The sequence below is a fragment of the Melospiza georgiana genome, chromosome 12, assembly GCF_028018845.1.
Source record: "Melospiza georgiana isolate bMelGeo1 chromosome 12, bMelGeo1.pri, whole genome shotgun sequence".
NCBI classification, from domain to species: Eukaryota; Metazoa; Chordata; class Aves; order Passeriformes; family Passerellidae; genus Melospiza; species Melospiza georgiana.
In genome coordinates, this window is record NC_080441.1 from 7,497,025 (window position 1) to 7,517,304 (window position 20,280).

The 20,280-nt window shown below is 46.8% G+C and overlaps 1 protein-coding gene across 5 annotated transcripts in view; it reads left to right on the forward strand.

Annotated features, from left to right (window-relative positions):
* Nucleotides 1-20,280, forward strand: part of MBNL3 (muscleblind like splicing regulator 3) — a 91,718-nt gene that overhangs the window by 31,235 nt on the left and 40,203 nt on the right. For all 5 annotated transcript variants that reach the window (XR_009115159.1, XM_058032980.1, XM_058032983.1 and 2 more), the window contains exon 2: nt 790-1,800. Coding sequence is in view for 4 of the 5 variants with exons in the window: in XM_058032980.1 (XP_057888963.1) it covers nt 1,627-1,800 (174 nt within the window). In the remaining variant the exon portion in view is untranslated. The remainder of the gene's footprint in view (nt 1-789; nt 1,801-20,280) is intronic.

Sequence of the window (20,280 nt, forward strand, 5' to 3'; positions counted from 1 at the left end):
AATCCTATCAGGCGGCAATGGTACAGCTAATATTAGAATGGGAGACTCTAGAGACAGCTTAACATTTTGGTGGATGCCAAGGAAGCCTTCAACTGGAATGCATTGAAAGTTGTTTGTTGTATAACACGAGTTGCTGGAGTCAGAGTAATTCCGAGTTGCCTTTGGTCTGGTGGAAAACTACAGCTGTGAGCAATGAGTTAATTTTTTCCGTGTGTGTGTGTGTGTGGCTTAGGTTTCCCCGTCGGGTTTGCTCTTAGTTTTGTAGCTCTGAATCCATGGAGGAGCGGCTGCGAGCCAGCCGTTTGTCTCCAGAGCCATCGCAGGAGCAGCCCCGCGCTGGGCATGGCTTGATGGAACACCTTGGAAGGGCTGAGCAGGAGCCCGGCATGTAACACAGCCACCGGCTGCTCTTCCTGCCTCAACGTTTCCTACAAAAAAGGGGTGGGCTAGTTAATGTTAATTTAAAAATAATATTGTAGAGCAGAGTATTCCCCGGTATTCCGGGAGGGCTCGTGGGGCGCAGCCCCCGCCGCTGTGGAGTCGGGGCTGGCCCTGAGGGTCCCGAGGCTGCGGCGCTCACCGTGGCGCTATGAAACGGGCTCTGCTATTGGTCGGCTGCCCGCGAGTGCTGCTGTAACGGCGAGCGCCATTGGCCGGCGCCGCCTCCCATGCGCCGCGCGGCGCGGGCAGTGCCCCCGTGCCCGCAATGGCCGCCGGCGCCGCCCCGCGCCCGCCCGCCCGAGCGGGGCCGCAGGCTCCTGGCTGATTCTATTTCTCTTTTTCCTGCAGGTTGCTGAAAAGTGCCTTTCCTGAAGCCACCGCTGCTTGGATTTCTGTCTAGGGCTGCCTCTCTCTGCCCCTCGCCCCCCTCTCTGTTTAATTCGGCGTTGCTTGCAGTCCGTGCCCTGACGGCGGCTCCTCCAGCCTTGCCCTTTTTTTTTTTTTTTTTTTTTTTTGCTCCCCATTTACACGCAGTTTGCTCAGCCATTTTATTTTTTTTCCTTCCCCCGACTATGTAGCAAATATTTAAAAGAAAAGAAAGAGGAAAAAAAAATCAGACATCCTTTTGCCTGTTTTGATGCTCGTGAACCATAATTTTTAGAAGCAAGAAATAGAAGGAAAAAAAAAATACAAACTCGAAGTTTTCTCCCCAAGGACCGAGACCATTCCACAAACTGAAGTGCTGCCAGCAGCATATGCTTTTTGCAAGAATAATTGAAACCATTAACTGGAGAGCACAGAATTCTTTTGAAAGTCTGCCAGTTATTTGCAAGTAACTTTGGCAGTGGCACAAAATATAACACTTGTATTTTAACTTCTACAATTGCACTTTTAGGAGCTGGCCTCTAATTTGATTTTCAGTTGTTCTGATAAGATTTCTATTTTATGATTGGCTTTATGTTTAATTCTTGTTTAAAGAAACACGATTTGACTTAAATGAAAACCTAAGTGCTGATGAATAGGAGTTTTACCAAAGCAACAAGTTAGTTATTTCTTCACGTTTAACTTGAATTCACTTTTTTACCCTTTTTTTAAAAAAAAAAAAGAAGAAAAAAGAAGATCAGCAGTAAACATTTACCCTGAGGAAGGGTGCGATTGCTTGCATTTTAATTTTTGTTTTTTAATATGGCTGTAAACGTGTCCCTGGTTCGTGATACAAAATGGCTGACGTTAGAAGTGTGTCGAGAGTTTCAGAGAGGGACTTGTTCTCGGTCTGATGCAGAGTGCAAGTTCGCCCATCCGTCACGGAGTTGCCATGTGGAAAATGGTCGAGTTATTGCCTGCTTTGACTCCCTAAAGGTGAGGACTGGAACGCGTGCATTGCCTAAGCTGCCTTGTTTTTCTTTCCCTTCCCAGCGGCTCAGGCAGGGGTGTGGGATGTGCAGAAGAGCTGTTTGCTGCTCTGTGTCTGCAGGGAGGATGCTGCTCCTGAAATCTAGGCTGAGTCTGACTCGGGGTGCCATTGCCTGGAGTGCCAGGCATTGCAGGGAGAGAGGATTTTATCCAGGTCTTTTTGAGTGATAGCTCAGGTCTGATATAGCTGTCCCTGAAACAGAACACAGGTTGTGGGCAGCAAATGAAATAAGACGAGTAGAGAGAACTGAAATCCAGTTTTAAATGTCCGGATCACGTCAGCTGTGCATTTTGTGCAGGGATCTGAAATGTGGTTTTAATGAGCAAAAATGAAAGCAGCATTTTAAGATAATGAATCAGCTTTACATGTATTTCCTGGAGACAGAGTTGCAAATGCACTTTAAGGTTATCCTGTAGATGAGGACCAGCCAAAATATTTGGACAACAACATTTCCAGAAATGGTCATTGGGGAAGTGCTTTCTGCTTTGGACACACGAACTCAGTGGCTCTGCCAGGCCTGTTGGAGCTATGGCTGAGCCTTGAGGTTGGTGCTTAATCCTTGCAGAGTCAAATTTGGAGGCAGTAAATAGCTCTTGGTGGCTTGTCCCTGCTGGAGTTCCAGGGATGACTTTCAGAAATACCAAAGAGCTGGACTGTGATCAGGGAGGAGTGGAGGAGCTCACAGGAAGGGGACGTGGGCATCTCTTTCTGGCCTCACTTCACCGTGGTTCTTGGGAAGGGAAGATCTACTTTTTTTCTTTTTTCCAAATGTATGACTCCTCAAAAGTATTTTTTACTCTGAGACCATATGGATAACTGATAGCAGATGAGAATTCTTGACATTGTGTTTAATGTTTTGACCAAAGTAATCAACCTGTTAAAATTTCTAGAAAGAGTCTGGAAAATTTTATAATCTTATAAGTTTTCTCTTGAACTTCAGCTATTGCTTGAAAAGATTTGTGTTTATTTTTATGAGCATAATGAGTAACAGAACTGGTAGAGTTATATATGCAGAGGTTCAGACCAGGACTGGATCTGGACTAACCCTGGTTTACCCATTTTGTTCCTGTTAGTGGCTTCTTCATGTTTTCATTTCTGTTCTCTTTTTCCAAGAAGCTCAAGTTTTCTGTTTGCATTCAGTTTTCTCTTTTTAATCTGATTATGTGAAATGACTCTTTACTTATACAGTGACTTTCAAATGTTCATTTACATTGCTGGTTTGCTGACAGTGAGAGACAAATATTTTTTTATTGAAAGGGGGAACAAATCTTGTTCTTTATGCCATTGAAACTTTTGAATTGTAGCCAGTGGCAGTGCAGATACTTTTAATGAAGAGATTAATATGTTCATATTTTATAGTGTATATTTGTGAATGGAAAGGAGGGCTGTGGAGGGTAGTTTTGTGCCCCTTGCTGGTGTTTGCAGCATCCTGGGGAGGTGTCCCTGTGCAGCCACTCAGCTTGGCTGGGGTCTGAGCTGTGCTGTCACCCCATGTTGACATGTGTGACACGTCCCCATGGGTGCTGTTGGCTGTGCCCGCTCCTCTCTGCACAGCAGGACCGAGCCCATGGGCAGCTGGGTTCAAATCCCACCCACTGGAATGAGCAAACACTTCTCCCACTGCAGCAGTGGGGATGGGATGGGGAACCCCATGTTGAGAAAACAACAACGACAAAAAACCCAGGGGAAGGAGTAGGGTGTGATCTCCTACAGCTCAGAGTGTTTCCTGTGTAACTGGCTGGTAAATGACGTTCTGGTTGCTGTTTCCTCATGACACAGTAGCAATGCCCAATATGTGCTAGTTAAGTGGCCTGAATTTTCCAGAGAACAGGTTTTTTGGACTTAGGAAAGCCTCGTGGAGGGCTGACAGCTCTGTCTTTGGGAAGCACTTGAGGAGAGGTCTGACTGTGCAGAGCACTTTGGCCAGAGGTGATGGGGCAGGCAATACAGTGGGTCTTGGAGCACTTCCTTCAGCCCCATGGACCCAGCAGCTCCCAGGACAGAGCCCTGTTTCCCTGTGCCACGGAGGGCTGTGGTCAGAGTTTCCCTGTGCCATGGAGGGCTGTGGTCAGAGTTTCCCTGTGCCATGGAGGGCTGTGGTCAGAGTTTCCCTGTGCCACGGAGGGCTGTGGTCAGCATTTCCCTGTGCCATGGAGGGCTGTGGTCAGCGTTTCCCTGTGCCATGGAGGGCTGTGGTCAGCGTTTCCCTGTGCCACGGAGGGCTGTGGTCAGAGTTTCCCTGTGCCATGGAGGGCTGTGGTCAGAGTTTCCCTGTGCCATGGAGGGCTGTGATCAGAGTTTCCCTGTGCCACGGAGGGCTGTGGTCCCCATGCTGCAGCCTGAGTGTGGGCATGTCTAAGGCCATGCATTCCCAGTGGAAATAACCCCCCTGGGGACCACCCCCTCGAACAATGGTCATTCTGTTCCTGGGCCAGAGCTGGGCTTGCAAAGCACTGTTTGCAGTGGTCTTGAGGAGCTCATGGCTATGAGTGTGGCCGCCCTTACAGGTCTCCAGAGAGGTGATACATTCTCAGACCCTGTAAAAGGCCTTTTGTGCCCATCCTGAGGATGTTTTTGTGCCCAACAGCTGTGGAACACCGACCCTCTCTCCCGTGGAGGGCTCAATGGCTGCTTAGTGCTCTCTTGTCTTTTCACACCCTGCATTAGCAGAACATCTGCGTTGCTTTATGGCAGGCAGGATATAGGATGCTTGTGGCTAATAAGTTTTCCCGTTGTCTTGCAGCCGCCCAGGGCTTTGTTCAGACGTTGCTTATCTGCATCCATTGTGTGCTGCTGTTGCTTGTTTTTTTTCTCTCACAGACCTCTTAAGCTTGAACAATGCCTTCATACAGGAACTTCTGATAACCCAGCAAACAATGGTTTCACCTCACTGGTCAGGTCATGTGCAGCATCCAGAGCTTACTGAATTGCCCTTTTCCCTCTTTTTTCTTAATCTCCTATAGCAGTTCCATGCCTGATGCAGTGGAAAAGGCAGTGATGCTTCCAGAAGCAGTCAGAGTGCCTCAGTGCGGGTTGTTTCACGGGTAACTAACTGTGTGCTACCTGTAATCTTGTGAAGAACACACAGGACTCATTGAATGAATGGGGGCCCTCACTGATGCTCAGGTGGGGGTCACCAGAACATGCTCTGCAGGAACATTGTGTGTTGTGCAATGCTTTGGTTGTGAAATACCTGGTCTTGATTAGGTTGAGAGTGCTAGGCTGGATCTTGCTGTCCTGAGCTGTGTTTCTTCGAAGGGGGAGTTTGCACATTTGTAGGCAGCAGAAGGAACCTTTCTCAAGCAGATTGATACAAAACTTAAAAATAGTTCCTTGCAAGAAGCTGCTATTTGAATCAGATGCCAAGAGAGCTCTCACTCTACTCATGCACCCCTCCTTGTTATTCTGGAAGCAGTGTTCTCTGAATTAATTTGTGTGAATGGCAGGAGAGTCTGCACTGCTTGATTGCAGGGCAATCCAGAGGCCCAAGAGCTGGCTCTGCTGGGCCACCCTGCTTCCAGAAGGGTGCTGGTCAGTGCCCAGTGCTCTCTGGTACCTCCTAGGCAGGTCCTGTGGCACCTCAGAGATGTTGTGAGCAAAGGAGAGGAATGTCATGTCATCCCTGTGAACTGGGGTGGCCTCTGGGTTCCTTCATTGCCTCTCTCCAGGCTCAGTGTGCACTGGCCATGCAGAGGCAGTGCTTTTTGTGAGGACTGGGACCTGCTTTGCTGGCTCATGGCAATTCCTACAAAGGTTTGTTTTGGCACTTTGGTGGGCTGCTCATCAAGTCATTAACTTTGCTATTCAGGCTGGATCAGGAGGGCTGGATATAAGCTTGTCTGACTCTTAGTTCCTGGCCAGCAAGTCATTGGTTGTGTTTTCAGTTTCTGGTGTTATCAGGAAGGAAAAAAAAGCATCATCTTTGGTCACTAATGGAGCAGAGAGCTGAGAGATGGGGCATTAGGAGATGGTGACATGTTATATAAAAATGTGTAGGTAATGCACATCAGGTGTTCACAGAGGCTTTGATTTATACTGCTCACAGTTTGGGTATTGCACTGAGGACTTGAGGTTTAAAAAAATTTACAAATGCAGCTTTGTGAGGTGTGGGCTCGCGCTTTTTGCTGTTTAGGGGTTTTTGAATTTTCTTTTTGAATGTTAATGTGAATTGAAGCTTCAGGGAACATTTTGAGATGGAAAATAGTGGGGTGAAAAATTTGAGTAATATGAATTTTGGGAGGTGTAATGTGAAAAACACTGTTAAACTATTGCATGTTTCAAAGCAGTACTCTATAAAAAAAAGTGAAAAGTTTTCTCTGAACAGGCACAAAAAGAAGTTAAAAGTAATTTTGTCTAAATTGTCTATTTTCTAAAAGAAGTGTTATTCTCTCATAATAGTATTCAAAATCCCAAGGCAATCTGAAAAGTTCACACTGCTTGGGCAATGGATGTACTACATGATCTTGAAACTGATGTACCTGAGGCTGTTCCTCACAGTTTTCATGCTAATTTGTACCTGGTTTTTGCTGACTTGACTAGAATTATTTCTGACTTACTGGTTGGCAATCAAATCTATTTTTTTTTAATTTAAATAAACTCCAAATTAAGAAACAACTAAAAACACCCACTAAACTTAGCATATGGTTACACTTCTAGAGAGGAAGAAGAAAGCAAACAAAGCCATAGTGATAATTTTGGAGACATTCCGACTCCATGTCTCAGCTCAGTGTAATGGAGATGTAAATATTCCACAAGAACAGTGTTGAGCCAAGTCACCTGTGTGACAAACATCCACTTTTCCTTGGTCATTAAGCCACTTACCTGTGTGACAACAGCAGATTTGCAGCAGCAGTCTGGATGCTGATGTGTCTTATGGCATGCCATCAGTAGTTTTTAAAACTACTGTTTAAATCAAACAACTTAAATTGGGGGAAAATGTATTTAGATTCAATTTTATGTATAAAAACTGTTAACACTGTATTTCTCTGTATTTTTCTGTTAATTTCTATATTTTTCTTTGTATTTCTCTCTGAAGTAAATTGGTATTTCAAGGAAAATAGGAGAGCTTGTGGGAGAAAATAATTTAGGCCTGATCCCTTCTCATTTATAGGTTACAACAAGCTCCACGTTTTCACAGTTGAATTTAACTGGCACACTTGCTGTCTGTACTCTCTCCAGTGTCTTCAGAGGTTTTTGGCACATCTCTGGCATGGAGAGGACTGATGGAGAAGCTCACCTGGCTCTACCTGTGCTGAGCATCTCCCAGGCCTGCCCCACTGTCTGCCCTGCAGATTCTCTCTGTGGGGTTAAGGCTGGTTGCCTGAAGATGATGTGTGACCTCCCTAGGTGTGTTCAGCTTTCCAGGGAAAGGATACACCTTCTTCCTTTCATCTGCCTAGCTGATCTTCCTGTGGGACAGATGTCTGTGCACAGCATGTATGATTTGTTTAGTGTTATCCATTGCCTCCTCTGGTGGGTTTTGCAGTCATGGTTTAGAAGGTTGCTGCTCTGAGCTGTCCCCTTGCTTCTCTGTTGCAGCAGTGGTTGCTGCCACTGTGGCAGGGTTAGGAGGAGGACAGAGAGCCTTGGGCACTGAATACAGAATCCAGCAGCTGGAATTCCCATGGTCCTGCTCTCTGCAGAGCTGCTGGGTGATGAACTCCTGTAACTGGAGCAGGCTGGTGTTACCTGTGACTGTGCTGCAAGGACAGCAATAGACAGGGAGGTCTTATTCATTGCCAGCCATTTGCAAAGGTGTAAGGCAGAGTCCTTGACAGGAATTCTTGTCTGTGCTCTAAAGCAAGGAGGTGATCTTTGAGGTGTGTTAAGGAGAGTGAAGGTGTTGGCCATGTCCTTGTGCCTGCCAGGTCTTTCTGTGTCTGAGCAGCCTCAGCAGGGAACACTACCTTGGCCTTTACATTTACAAGGACATGTGCTTTGTGAAACTTGGTGTTATCTATGGTAACCTGGCAAGAAAGGTGAGATACCTGTAGGTTTCCTGGTGCACAGTCTAGTTCTGGTGCTACCCTGGGGGGATGCTCTCTTTCAGCTCATTGCTCATATTCCTGCAGAGGGTGGATATTTGGTGATTGTATATTTGCTGTGCAGTAGGTGGACAGCACCATCTGTGCCCCAGACCTCCTGACCCCACATTTCTCCTGAGGGCTTGCCCACACAGGAGCAGATGCCTTTGCTGTTGGCTGTGTGTGAGTGCCAGTCTCGTGTGGTGTTTCTGGGACAAGTTCAAGAGGCTGGCAGAGGTGTAGGCACAGGCTGGTAAGTTGGGAAGCTCTCCCAGTGCAAGAGGCAAGGACAGGAACACCATCCTTGTCCATCTTCTTGCAGCTGATTAATTGATTACAGCTTTTCCTTGTGCCTCAGACTGATGTGCTTTTCCCCTTGTACGTGTTGGAAAGCAGAGCTGTGCCCACAAACTGGTCCTCAGACCACAATTTGGAGGCCAGCCTCTTGAGGGATATGGGCCAAGCAAATTCAGCAGTGGGGTTTTGCTGCCAGCCTCGCCTCTCCTCTCCTCACCAGCCAGCCCTGGCAGTGCAGGGCCCCTGCTCCTGCCTGCAGCTCATGTTGCCTTGCTCTTCTCCCTGTGGTGTGAGCAAACCACCATCCTCAAAGGGTAAAGCCAGCAGCATTTACATTATTAATATTAGCCAAGAGTAACCTTGGCTTTCTGGTTGGGAAGATGATGGTAAAGTGCTGACTGCTGCTCACACTTGCCTAAAAAAGCAGGAGAGGAATTCTTTTGGGATGTTGACTCTAAACCATTCTGAGCTTCTGTGTGTGCTTAAGCAGATACATTTTGAAACCTTTTATGGGCATATTGCAGTGTTCCACTGGCCCTGGCATGCCACCTCCTGCTCCTGAGCTTGCTTTCCTGTTTGAAGGGCAAAGCCCTCCAGACCAAGATTCTGGTTCTGCAAAGTACTTAAGCCTGATTTTAAGTGCTGTAGAGTTCCTGTGGGCAGCAAAGAGCTCCTTGTGCTGGAGTGAGCTGTGGCATCAAGTTTTGAGCGTGGGAAGTGGTCACCTCAGCCAGTCCATAAAGGGGGAGAGCTGTTTGCTCTGCCACCTTTGACTTTTGGGAGTTTCTCTGCATGCACACCTTGAGTTTGCAGTCTTGGCAAGCCTGCTGGGATCTGCAAGCACAAGCTCCATTTCTGTGACCCAGCACAACTGCAGGGGGATGCTCTGTGAGCCCCAGGGGCTTCCTCTGCTCAGGGAGGAGGGAGATGAGGTGCTGGGCCTAGATAGCAAATGGCTGGCTCTGCCTGCTGTGAGTCAGAAGTTGGCCAAGGGAGCACAAAAAGGGTGTGTGTGTGTGTACAGTGAGCTGTGGCACCTCAAATGGTGCCATGTTGCAAAATGTGGCACTGCCAAATTCTTCTAGGGAAGAAGTTCAAACATTACGTCTTCCAGCCCTGATGTGTAGCAGTAGCTAACACTGGGATTGAAATAGGAGCACCAAACCTACAGGTCTCTGTGCCTGGACAGTCTGGGGCAAAGAGGATGCTTGGCTGTGAAACCACCTAGGGACTTCTCCTGCTCCTGATTGCATTAGGCCAGCAAAGTGAGCTGGGGGAAGGTGGTGAAAGATGCCTTCAAGGGGAGTGACTGAAGGAGCATTGGAGTTGGCAGATTTCCTTGGTGGCATAGCATCAGTTTGATGTAATCCCTTAGCTGACAATAGCTTTCTGCCACTTGGTTCACCCTTCTGAAGGAGGGTGCAGTAACATGCTTTTATGTAATTGAGCTGTTTAGAAGCTTTAAAACAAATATAAACAAGATGTGCCAGGCTTTTTGGAGAGCCCATCGCCTGACATCTCCCACAGAGCATTTCAATAAGTGGTTAGATTTCCAAGTGAGGAGCTGAGCTCTTTGAAATTCTGCCCCTACAAATACTGTTTTGCTGGTATTAAAATAAATGCTTTGAAGACCTTGGGTGATTGTTGCCCCATACAGGCACAGTTTTACTTTTGGCTTATTAATACTGTTTTATTGCTGTTCATAAAACAGCAGGGACCCAGGCACTGACCCCCTTCCTCACCCCTTCCAGTCCTCGTGCCATGTCTGATGACAGTCTTTTGATTAGAGGAAGGACCAAGGATTTGGAAAACCACCTTTCAGAGCCTTGTGATGATGCAAACTGCTTCAAAGTGTTGTAATGCCGGTCTCTGTGCCTAATTGCACTTTTTGACCTCACAGGAGCAGTACAAAAAATGTCTTTGAAGGCTGAATGTAGCTGAGCTGCTGTAATAGCAAGACTCTGGGTGTTTTAGACAGGTGTCCTAACTGAGTAAGCATTTCAAACCCTGGCTCCTTCCAAAGGAATGGCTATCAAACATGCTTAGTTCTGTAATCTTGCCTGCCTGTTAGGAAAGCCCTCTGTTCTGTAATGGCAGTGAAAATATTCAGCTTAACCATAGCTAATGTGTTAGGATAGTAAAATCTTTCTGCTGTCCACACAGCAGAAAGTACATGGCACAAAAGTAATGCTGATCTCTTGGGAGCCCTGGCTTTTGCATCTGGCTCTCTGAACGTCTGGTTAGTGTTTGGCCTGGGTTTAGGATTGTAGTGACATGGTTACTTGATATCTCCACTGTCAGAGGAGCTGGATGCTGGAGTCAGGGATTATTAAGCACTAACTCTGTGTTTTTACCTCCTCTGTCTGAAGCCAGCTCGTGGGAATGGCTCGGGGCTGTTCTCTGCCTGCTTCAGCTCCAAGCTGCAAAGCTGAGACCTGGAGGTGCCTTTCTGCAACGTTTACCTTAAAGCTGTGAGGAAGAAACATATTCCTGAGAGAGCACAATTGGCTTGCTGGGACATGAGCATACTCAAATCAAGCAATTCCCCAAGTTTGTAGTGAAATGTTACGGCAGATGGCCTGCTTACAATGCGGGATATTATTAGAACCATGATCAGTGCTAATAAGGTCATTGGCGGTGGGGGAGGAGGTCAGTGTCTGACCTTGTTTGGAAGGTGGCAGCCTGTGCTCTGGGAAGTTTTCCTCTTGCAGCAGTGGAATGTGAATGTTTAAAACAAGCTACTTTGTTTATTAGTATGGCTGTGCAGTGGAGAGAGAGAGAGAGAGAGAGAGAGACCCACCACCCAGTCCAGCATAACTGCTGCAGGGGTGCTGCTGGCCCCCACCCCTTCTGAGGTAGGTGCACAGAGCACCATTAAAAAGTGAGGCAAATTCTGCTGAATTCTGGGAATGGGAACCAGGAGCAGTTTAGCTAGTGCTCCAGAATGGGTGTGGTACCACAATGCATGCCCAGGTGACTGCTGAGTGGTCTGTGTGTTTTATCTTGCCTCTGACTCTGCATTAACACAGCACTAACTTTCAGCTATTCTCCTACACTGGTGTCAGAAAGAGACCCAAAACAACCACTATAGATAAGTGTGTTGGAATCCAGTTGAGTTGCATGCATGATGTCCACATCTCTGCCCAGCACTACCCACACCAGGTTCTGATGGGGATTTATTCCAATAGCCTGAAACATGGTGGTGCTTTAACTCTGTCTCATCATTTCTTCTTTGCCTTAGGAACTCTGGGTGCATAGTGAGAGGAGACCCCTCTCAAACAGAGGGGTATTTGGGAAAGTCTGGAGTATCTGGGGGTTCAGAGGTGGCCAGGGCAGCACCAACACAGTGGAACTGCAGCCCGTGTGCCTGAGAGCGTGGCTGTCATGATGCTGCTTCCCTAAGTCCCTGTTATCCACAGGGGCAGGGCTGGTGCTGGGAACAGTCACACGGAGATTAGGTCCTTAAAGAGCCCTGCTTCAGCTGAGCACGGTTTGAATACAAAACCTCAGTGTGTAATCCCAATGGTATTGGCTGATCCCACTGGTCTGTGTTTCTTCCTCTTGCCGTCCATTCCTAAAGGATCAGAGCATGGGTAAGGCTTGCAGCCATTATGTGCTCTTGATCCCAAATGGTTGGTTTGTGCAGTGTTGTGCTGTGTGCAGTGCTTGGGCTCTGCTCCCAGAGTCCCTTCCACGTGATGCTGCAGATAGCAAACCCAGGATGAGTTGCCAGGAGAAAGCTAGAGCCTCATGGGGTTGGACATTTCAGCCCATGCTGTAGCACTTTAGTGCTCAGGGTTGGGGGGTTGAAAGCCAGACTTAGAAATGAGCCTTTAAGGAGGGCTTGGAAGATCATCCGGGCATGGCAGAGATAACGGTGTTTTAGGTCAGCTGTATAAAGGAAAGCTCTTTCCTCCCTGTGAGGGAATTTTGTTTCATAAACCAGTGGACTTTCAAGACAGTTGTTTTTGGAGGGAATGTTGCTCCTTCCCAAACATTGTAGAGATGCTCCTGCTTATGCAGAAACCTTCCCAAATCTTGCTCCGATGGTCCAAGACTTGCAGCCTTTTTCTAATGCCCTGCTTCTTCTTTCTGCTCTGTTTCCTCCTCCCCTCTGAGTCTATTTGTCCCGACGCCCTATGCAGCTCCCCTGTCCTCTTTGTCCCTGTTGTAGTGTCTGCAGGGATTGTACAAGGCAGCCTGAGAAGTCTCTTGCTCTCCTCTCCTGTTGCTTCAGCAGTCATTTTTATTTCTCAGTGCATCTGGTGCCCTTGCAGATGAAGATGTAATCATGGTTTCCTCCCTGCAGACTTTGACTCCCTGCTGTGTCAATCCTGTTGCCTGTAAAACCTCAGCGATGTGCTGCAGGGTGGGAGCTGGAGCAAGGCAGGCAGGCTGAGTGACTCTGGTGCTGGAAGCTGGAAAGCCATCAGGGCTGATAAAAGCAAGGCAGGGATGTGTGAAACCTCTGAGCTGCGAGGGACGACTTCAAGGGAAGGAGGTGGGGGTGACTCTGGGGAGGAGCAGTGCAGCTCCCAAGCCACTTTCCCATAGGACTGGGGAGCTTGGGGATGTGGCAGGGACCTGGCCACCCATCACTGCCAGCTCTGTCAGCATCTCCTGGCTGGCATGTCACGGCAGGGCGTGCGTTTCCCCGCACAGCCCACGTCACTCCTGTCACCAGAGCCCACTCAAACTGCTCTGCACCATCCTCGGGAGAGCTGGGAGAGGAGCAGGGGAAATCCCTTGGGGGCTGGGAGACAAATGGACAGGTCACTTTTAGCTGGTAGTGCAGAGGTGGGATAAAGCAGGCTGCTGGGAGGAAGGAGCTTGGGAGGCATCAAAGGCATCACGGCTGCAGCAGCCCAGGACAGAGCAGCTGGAATGCAGTCTGGGTGTTGCTGAGGCTTCCCCTGGCTGCCTGGGGTTTTTCCACCAAGTCTGGTGTATTTAGACTGAAAACTCTTCAGGCTGGGACTGTCTCATTTTGTGTTTGGGTAGTAATTGGAGCAGGACCCTGAGCTGTAGCATTGATGAGTATTTGTATTCCCACAGCCAGAAATCCCCTGCTGCGGCCTTGTGTGATAAAGCATAGATTGAATTAAGAGGATTTTCATTGTTGTTTTGTGTTTCTCTGCATGGGTTTTTGAAGAGTCCACAGTAATATAAAATCTTTAGAAGTCTTTAGTTGGAATAGAGCTCACATTAGGTAGGCCAAAAACACTACTCAAAACTGTTTTTTTAACCCTGTTTTGATTATGCTAATTCTTGGAGAATGATTTTAAGCATCCTTTCAGTCCTTAGCCCAATCAGGGGAGAAGTGTTAGCACTTTTCTTACTTTGTGGCCTGTATCAGAGGCACTTGAAGAGAAGTTTGTTCAGGGATTTCTGCCGGGGCCCTATCAGAAGTCCATCTATCATTGTTTAAAGCAGTTTGAGCATTTTTTCAGCAGTGTTGGAGTGTTCCCTTACGTAGGCACTGGTCCTGCTGCATTCCAGACTTGCTAATGACCCTGGAGCTTCTTTGCAGCTACTCCTCTCACGTGGCGGGGAGACTGCAGATGTCCTCAAGAAAGGTCACTCTTCCTTGCAGAAAAAATCCCTCCAATCCCTCCCAGCCCCATCTATATGGGCCCATCCCACCTAAAAACAAATGAACATTTGCATTGCAGCTGACTCATCCTGACTGTGCCCGGTGAGGGCAGTGAAAGGTCTTTTTCTTGCTGCCCTTTTAGGAAGGGATTGTGCTGCATCTGAAGTTATCTCTTGTCAGTAGCAAAAGCAAAATACATGAGATCAGGTGTCTGCTGCCTAAGGAAATTGTGTTGTTTAAGATTGGTTTCTAATAGAAAACAGCCTTCAAAAGGTAAGCCTTGCACACCTCCTCATCTATGGAAGGTTGAGCATCTCAGGCAGTCTGTACTGCACTTGGTGAGCAGGACAAGGATAAGCAGCTCAGGGCAGGAGTTTGGAAAGCAGAGCAGCAGTACAGGAAGGACAGAAAAACCCCATGGTAATTTGATCAGTTTGCTTTTGTGCCTCAAGTCTGAATAAGCAAGCACATCCACGTGGATATGCTTTAGTTGCTTCTGCCTCCCCCAGCTTTTCTCTTGTGCTCTCAAACCTAAGTGAGTGAATCTGGTGGTTATTAAAAACATGAACTCCAAAGCACCAGGCAAATGTAAGGAAAGCCCTGATCAGTTCCATTCTTGTTGGTCAGCTGGGACAGATGGATGGACAGACACACATGTATGCCCACGCAGGACACATTCCTTTCTTAGCTGTTCTGGCTCTTACCCCAGTGCTGCAGAGGAGAATTTAGGTCAGACCAAAAGTTGCATCCCACAGGAGTAAATGGATACATCCACCTAACTAGGCATACAACCTTTTCAGTGTCCTGTCCTGCAGCTCTTGTTACACAGAAGGGAACAGATCCCAGTGGCTACATGGAATTAACCTCTCAGCAGCTGAAATCATGGTTTCTGCAAAATGCATTATCAGTTAACACCCATTTCTGGCATCGTATGGAGAAAGCAGACCACTCTTGCTGGATTTTGGGGTCTTTGCACTGTATGTCAGTGTAGAGACCTACAGACCCCAAATTTTGGCTATCTAGGTCAGCATGGAATGCAGAGTGAGCAGAAAGCCCCCTTGAGCAGTGTGGTTTGCAGCATCTGTGTTGGCTTACTGTTCCTGGGAGGGCTTTGTTTGTAACATGGATCTGCTTTGGCTGACTGAGGTTGGGAGTGTGAATCTGCACAGACCTCACGAGACTGCAGAACAGACTGGGGGAGCCAGGATCTGAGAGCAGTGTTGTAATTAGAACAGGTAGAAGTTTTGCTCTGGCCAAGGTTGTTGTAATAAATGCATTGTATATTAGCAGGTTTTCAGATGTTGGCACAGAACTGGGCATCATCCTCATTAAAGCTGGCTGCTGGTGTGGCACTTGTGACTGGTGCATGGGAACTGCACCTAAATATGTCTCACTAATTGCAGTTTTATCCCAGAATTGTCATTGCCAAACTCTCCTTTTGCCCACAGAGATGTCAATGTATTATCTTTGGCATTGTGAGCCCATCATGTTTGCCTCTGTGGAAAAAGGTCTGTCCTGTTGCCACCACAGCTTGCTATGCTTCTCCATGGGCTCAGCTCCTAGCGAACATTTACAATGCCTTAACCTCCCTTTCACTAGAGATGATAGCAAATACTGGTCACATATCTGCTTTCTAGTGCCAGGTGCTTTTTAAAGAGCACTTCTGAAGGTGTTTTTTAAGAGAAAAATCCCCTCTGTGACTTAAATGTGCATATGTTACTGGCTGTAATAAACAACTCACTAAATAGATCAGTCTGCAAAAGCTGCCTGAGGTGAAATACTTGCCTAGGGCAAGGCAGGCTTTCTTTTTATTTTTGCTTGTTTTTTTTCTTTTTTCTCTTTCTTCCTTTCTCCTGAAGCCTTGCTGCCTCCTGGATGGAGGGTTGTGATTCAATGTCACTTGGCCTGAATGTCCTCTTTGGAAGCCAAGGTCCATGTGAGTGAGATGTGTGGTCCTTGCCTGCTGTGCCTAGCAGGCTGCAGGACCTCTCTTAAAGGTACTTTTTGTATCTGCACCTTTAATCCTTTGACCAACAGCAAGTTCATTATACTGTGGGCATGAAATCTGAGGCCTGGCATGGATCAGAAAGCTTTGGGGTCCTTGCTTGGAGCAGTGTGGAGTTGGTGGCACACAGTCAGCCCTTTCTGTGGCTTGGTAGCTTCTCTGCAAAGCCAGAGCAGAGGGGAAAGGTGCTGCTGGGCACAAATATGCCTGGCACATGTAGCTGAAACAGGAGCATGAGGACAAAGCTTGGTTATTGGTGAACTGAACCATAGCCTGAGAAAGCAGCTGGTGACATCAGGGTGAGGAGCAGGGCAAGCTGGCTTTGCTCTGTGCCATGGGGCAAATGCTAGCCAAGAGCAGAAAGGTGTCCTGTGCCTTGGAACATCAGACCCCTGGCTCTGGCAGGTATCAGAGCAAATCCTGTGGTGGCAGCTGAGGCCATCACCCTCCTGTGCTGCTGCATCTGCTCTTGCCCTGCAGTCACCTCCTTTGTTGGCTTAAGCTGTTGCACAGAGGGACTCTCATGTCATGTTCTGACATATCTTGGTTTTTCCACCTGAAGTGTGGGAAGCCAGAGTGGCAGAGCCCAGCCACATCCTTTCCTGCTCGGGGAATGGATGTATTCTGCCAAATTCTTAGAAAAACCCAACCAAACCTGGCCACCTCCATATCTTTTTATTTGCAATTTCATTTTGCTTTCTGAAACAGTGAGAATGAGGTTTTCTGAGCATGACTTTGCCCTCTGCAGGACAGGAGGGAGGGTTTGGGTCAGACATTTAGTTATCAATCTCTGCTCTTCCCTATTTGCCTTTTCCCTTGTGTAAACTTGAGCCATGAGGCTGCCAGAGGTGGTCACATGTCCAATATTTGTATTCATGAACACACTACTTTAACATTTATTCTCCTGGGCTTTGATGTACTTTGCCTGGTTCTGTCTACGTGTGGTTTGCCTGCTGCAACTGTAATATTCAACAGACACTGTAGGTAGAGGAAGGTCAGAAGCATCAACTTTCCATATGACCTTGACAGATTCAGCTGGTGAAAGTTACAGAATTGGATTATGGGATTTACAATGAAAAGATGGTTTAAGGGACAAGAGAAACTGCACTTGCTGTTTTCAAATGCTGGCCTGGTGTAATAGCAATCAGTAGGGACACACCTGGGGATGGAAGGTAGAAGACATATGTGAAGTTTAATTTAGTTTGTTTTTCTTTGGGGTTTTGTGGTGTTTTTTTTTAATACAGTACTTGTGCAGTATTGTTCCAGAGAGCTGGCGTGGGCTTTTTTTTGTAATTTATTATAGAAGAAAAATCAATGACTTGCCAGTGTTTCTATCTTCCAGGTAGAATTGATTTTTTTTTTATTTTTACTTAGAAATAGTCCCACATTGAAACCCACAGGAATATTAACTTTGGTGGATGTCACCTCCTCCACATCCTGCTCTGTACCTGCAGTGATCCCAGGGCTAAACATGCTCCTAAGCATGCTCTCTTTACTGGACACTAAATGCCTTCTTTTGTAATTGTTATCTCTCATTTCCTTCAGCAGGTCTGTGACCAGGCAGGTCTGTAAAGTCTTACTTGTCTTGGAGAGAGCCTGTTCTTGATACTGTATTTAAAAAGCCTATTTTATTGTGCTTTTAACATTCCTGAACATGGGAGAGTAGTGGAATAATACTTGGAAGACATTAAAAATGCTCCGTTCAGAACTCTAAATGATGATAATTCTACTCTGTTTAAACCTAATTTCAAATATGTGGTGGTAACAGACTGATATGTTTCACAAATGTAGCATAAACAAAATATATTGGTGGATACAAAAGAAAAGAGCTTGATCAAGTCTTTATTCCTGTCTTTTGTGAGATTGCTGTTATAATCTCTCAGATAAACATTTTTTTTCTGCTCTGTGGCTCTACAGCTCAAAAAACATACTTTGACAGTGCCATACTATTTTAATATATATTTCTTGGGCTTGGTAAACACTGTCCATTGCTTGGAGCAAGCTAAATGTTCCACAAACCAAAAACATTAAAATCAATACACTTTTTTCATTGAGCATAACAGAGTGTGCCATTGGCCTCAAAGAAGAGAGCTTGGCAGGGGAACAGAGCTGGAAAGAGTTGTCAAGATGTAAAAATATAATGAAGGAGCTACAGGGCTTTTCCCCAACAAAATAACTGCTCTGAGTTTTTAAGAACCTTCAAGTATAACAAACAGCTTGGAATGAAAATCCTGCGTGAGAGCAGGAGGACAGCCATGACCTCTTTGTGCTGTCCTGGGGAAACTCAGTGGAACATTGCTGTATTCAGCAATGTGCAAAACTTCACTCACAGCAGCTCTCAGCTTCCCTAATTGCCAGGTGAATAAGGATTTGGGAATTTAGGCTAGTGCCTGTGGCTGCTTAGAATCTACTGGAATGCAGTAGTTGCATGTCCCCCCTGTTCCTAATTAAAATATATTTTTAAATGTCAGGGTGATAGTACTGAGCTCTGTGGTAACAAGGCATCGTTTCTTTCTGGAGCTGGGTTTGCTTGCCGAGGTCAGTGGTTTGAAGTGATTGGCAATGGCTGTGAGTGGCTGTCACCAGTTAAGGTGCTACCAGAAAGGGAGATGAGGACATAGAAATGCTGCTTTCTGCTTTGTTTTTGTCTCCTGCTCTGGTTTGAGCTGTGTAACAAAAACAAGCTTGACAAGCATTTTGAGGCTGCAGATTTTAAAGCAAGTCCCAGATAAGCGTGTTTGAGTTCCTGCAGAGCACATCTGATCTTGCAGACCCCCCTGCCCAAGTGCTTTGCACTTTTATACAGACTGTTTGAAAGGACTGGCATGTGCAGTAGGGCTTGGCCACGCTGTGCATCTGTTTGTTCCCAGCATTTGCACCTGATCACTCTCTTACCCTGGTGTGAGGGACCACTGTGATGTGCTCAGGGTACATTTTTAATATCCTGGTGAAATTGTTCAGCTCCTGAACAGTTTGTGCCATTGATGGGAAGTGTGTCCCCTGCTTGGGCAAAGTGCTGCTGTCCCTTATGTGCCTTCAGGTGGTGACCTGTCCAACTCTGCAGTAAGTAGATGACTGCAGCCCTGTCAGCTTGGCCACGTGCCACAGGGTTGATCATCGTGTGTTGGTGGCAAGGGGCAGCTTTCCAGTCCTGTGATGGGAGAGAGCCTTCAAGCACAACACATCCCCCTGAGCCAGTGGGGGAGCCACAACACAGCTCCTACAGCTTGGTTTGTGTCTGTGGTAGAGGTTGGCTGTCACAGACAAAGGCTGGATTGACAAAGAGATGGAAGTGTTACAGGTCTTTAGCAGTGTCTGTTCAGCAGTCTCCTCAGCTGCCTGTTGGCAGCTTTATTTCTGGACTTGAATACCTTTTGTAGAAATGATGCTGGATTTTTTTACCTTGTGTGTCCTTCTTTCCATCTTCCCTGCAAAGCAAAAATATCCCAGCAGAACAGTCACAGGGGGAGGCTGAAGAGCAGCATCAGTGTCTTAGAGCCAGGGATTGTTGTGTTTGCTTTTCATTCCTTGTGCATTTTTCTAACTCCCTGGACACAGAGCTAGAGCCTACCTAGACTGTGAAGTGATTGTGTTTCACTGAACTGTTCTTTTAAAGTTGCAGAGGGATATAATGTTTTAGGTTTTTTAAGCTCAAGCATTGATTGGCTTCCCAAGGCTCTGCCCCATGGCTGTAGGGAGAGGAAAACTGGGTAGACTGGGACTGTGCAAAGTGCACCAGCCTCCCTTCAGTGGGGTGAACACAGAATGCCTGCTTGGTGTGCTCTGAGGGTTTTCAAGCTGCCTTGCACTTGCATGTGCCACTGAGCTTTGCTTTGAGCTCTCAGTTCAGAAGGACCCAAACCTCTTGTTGTAGCTGCCAAATGTCACCTGCTTTCATTTGGAATCATGCAAAACATCAAGGTTCATTCATTTCAGTCAAGATCAAGTCTAGGCTTGCTCAGAAAGGGCTTGACCTAACATCCATTGAAGCCACAAAATTCAGTTGCTGTTTTAGTGACAAGCTCTGGGGCTGCCTTGAGAGTGCTGGGAACATTGGTAGCCCTGGGAGCTTGTGATAACTATTCTGGTTTTTCCACTGAAGCTGTGTGGAAAGGCAGGTCTGACTCTTGTCCTCTGTACCCTGACAAAAGACATGTCCCTGTTCACCTCAGCAGCCCTGGGTCAGAGCTGACATGCTGCTGCTGCAGCTCAGAGCATCGTTCAGAACAGCACAAAATCTGCAAACCATTCTCCAGTGGCTGCAGGGGAGCTGAGCTGGGCCAAAATAACACCTGGGCAGTTTTTAGCATTTTTCTTCTATTTTTCTTTTTTCCCTGTGCAGGCTTGGAGACGTGGCTCTTTATACTCAGAGGTGGGAATTTCAAAGTTAGGCAAAACTCACCCTAGAGATACTGTAAAACTGTGGTTTGTGCTTTTTATGGGCTGTTGAATTCTATTTCCAGCAAATTCTGTATTCATGAACTGTACTCTTTCTTGGCTAGAACAT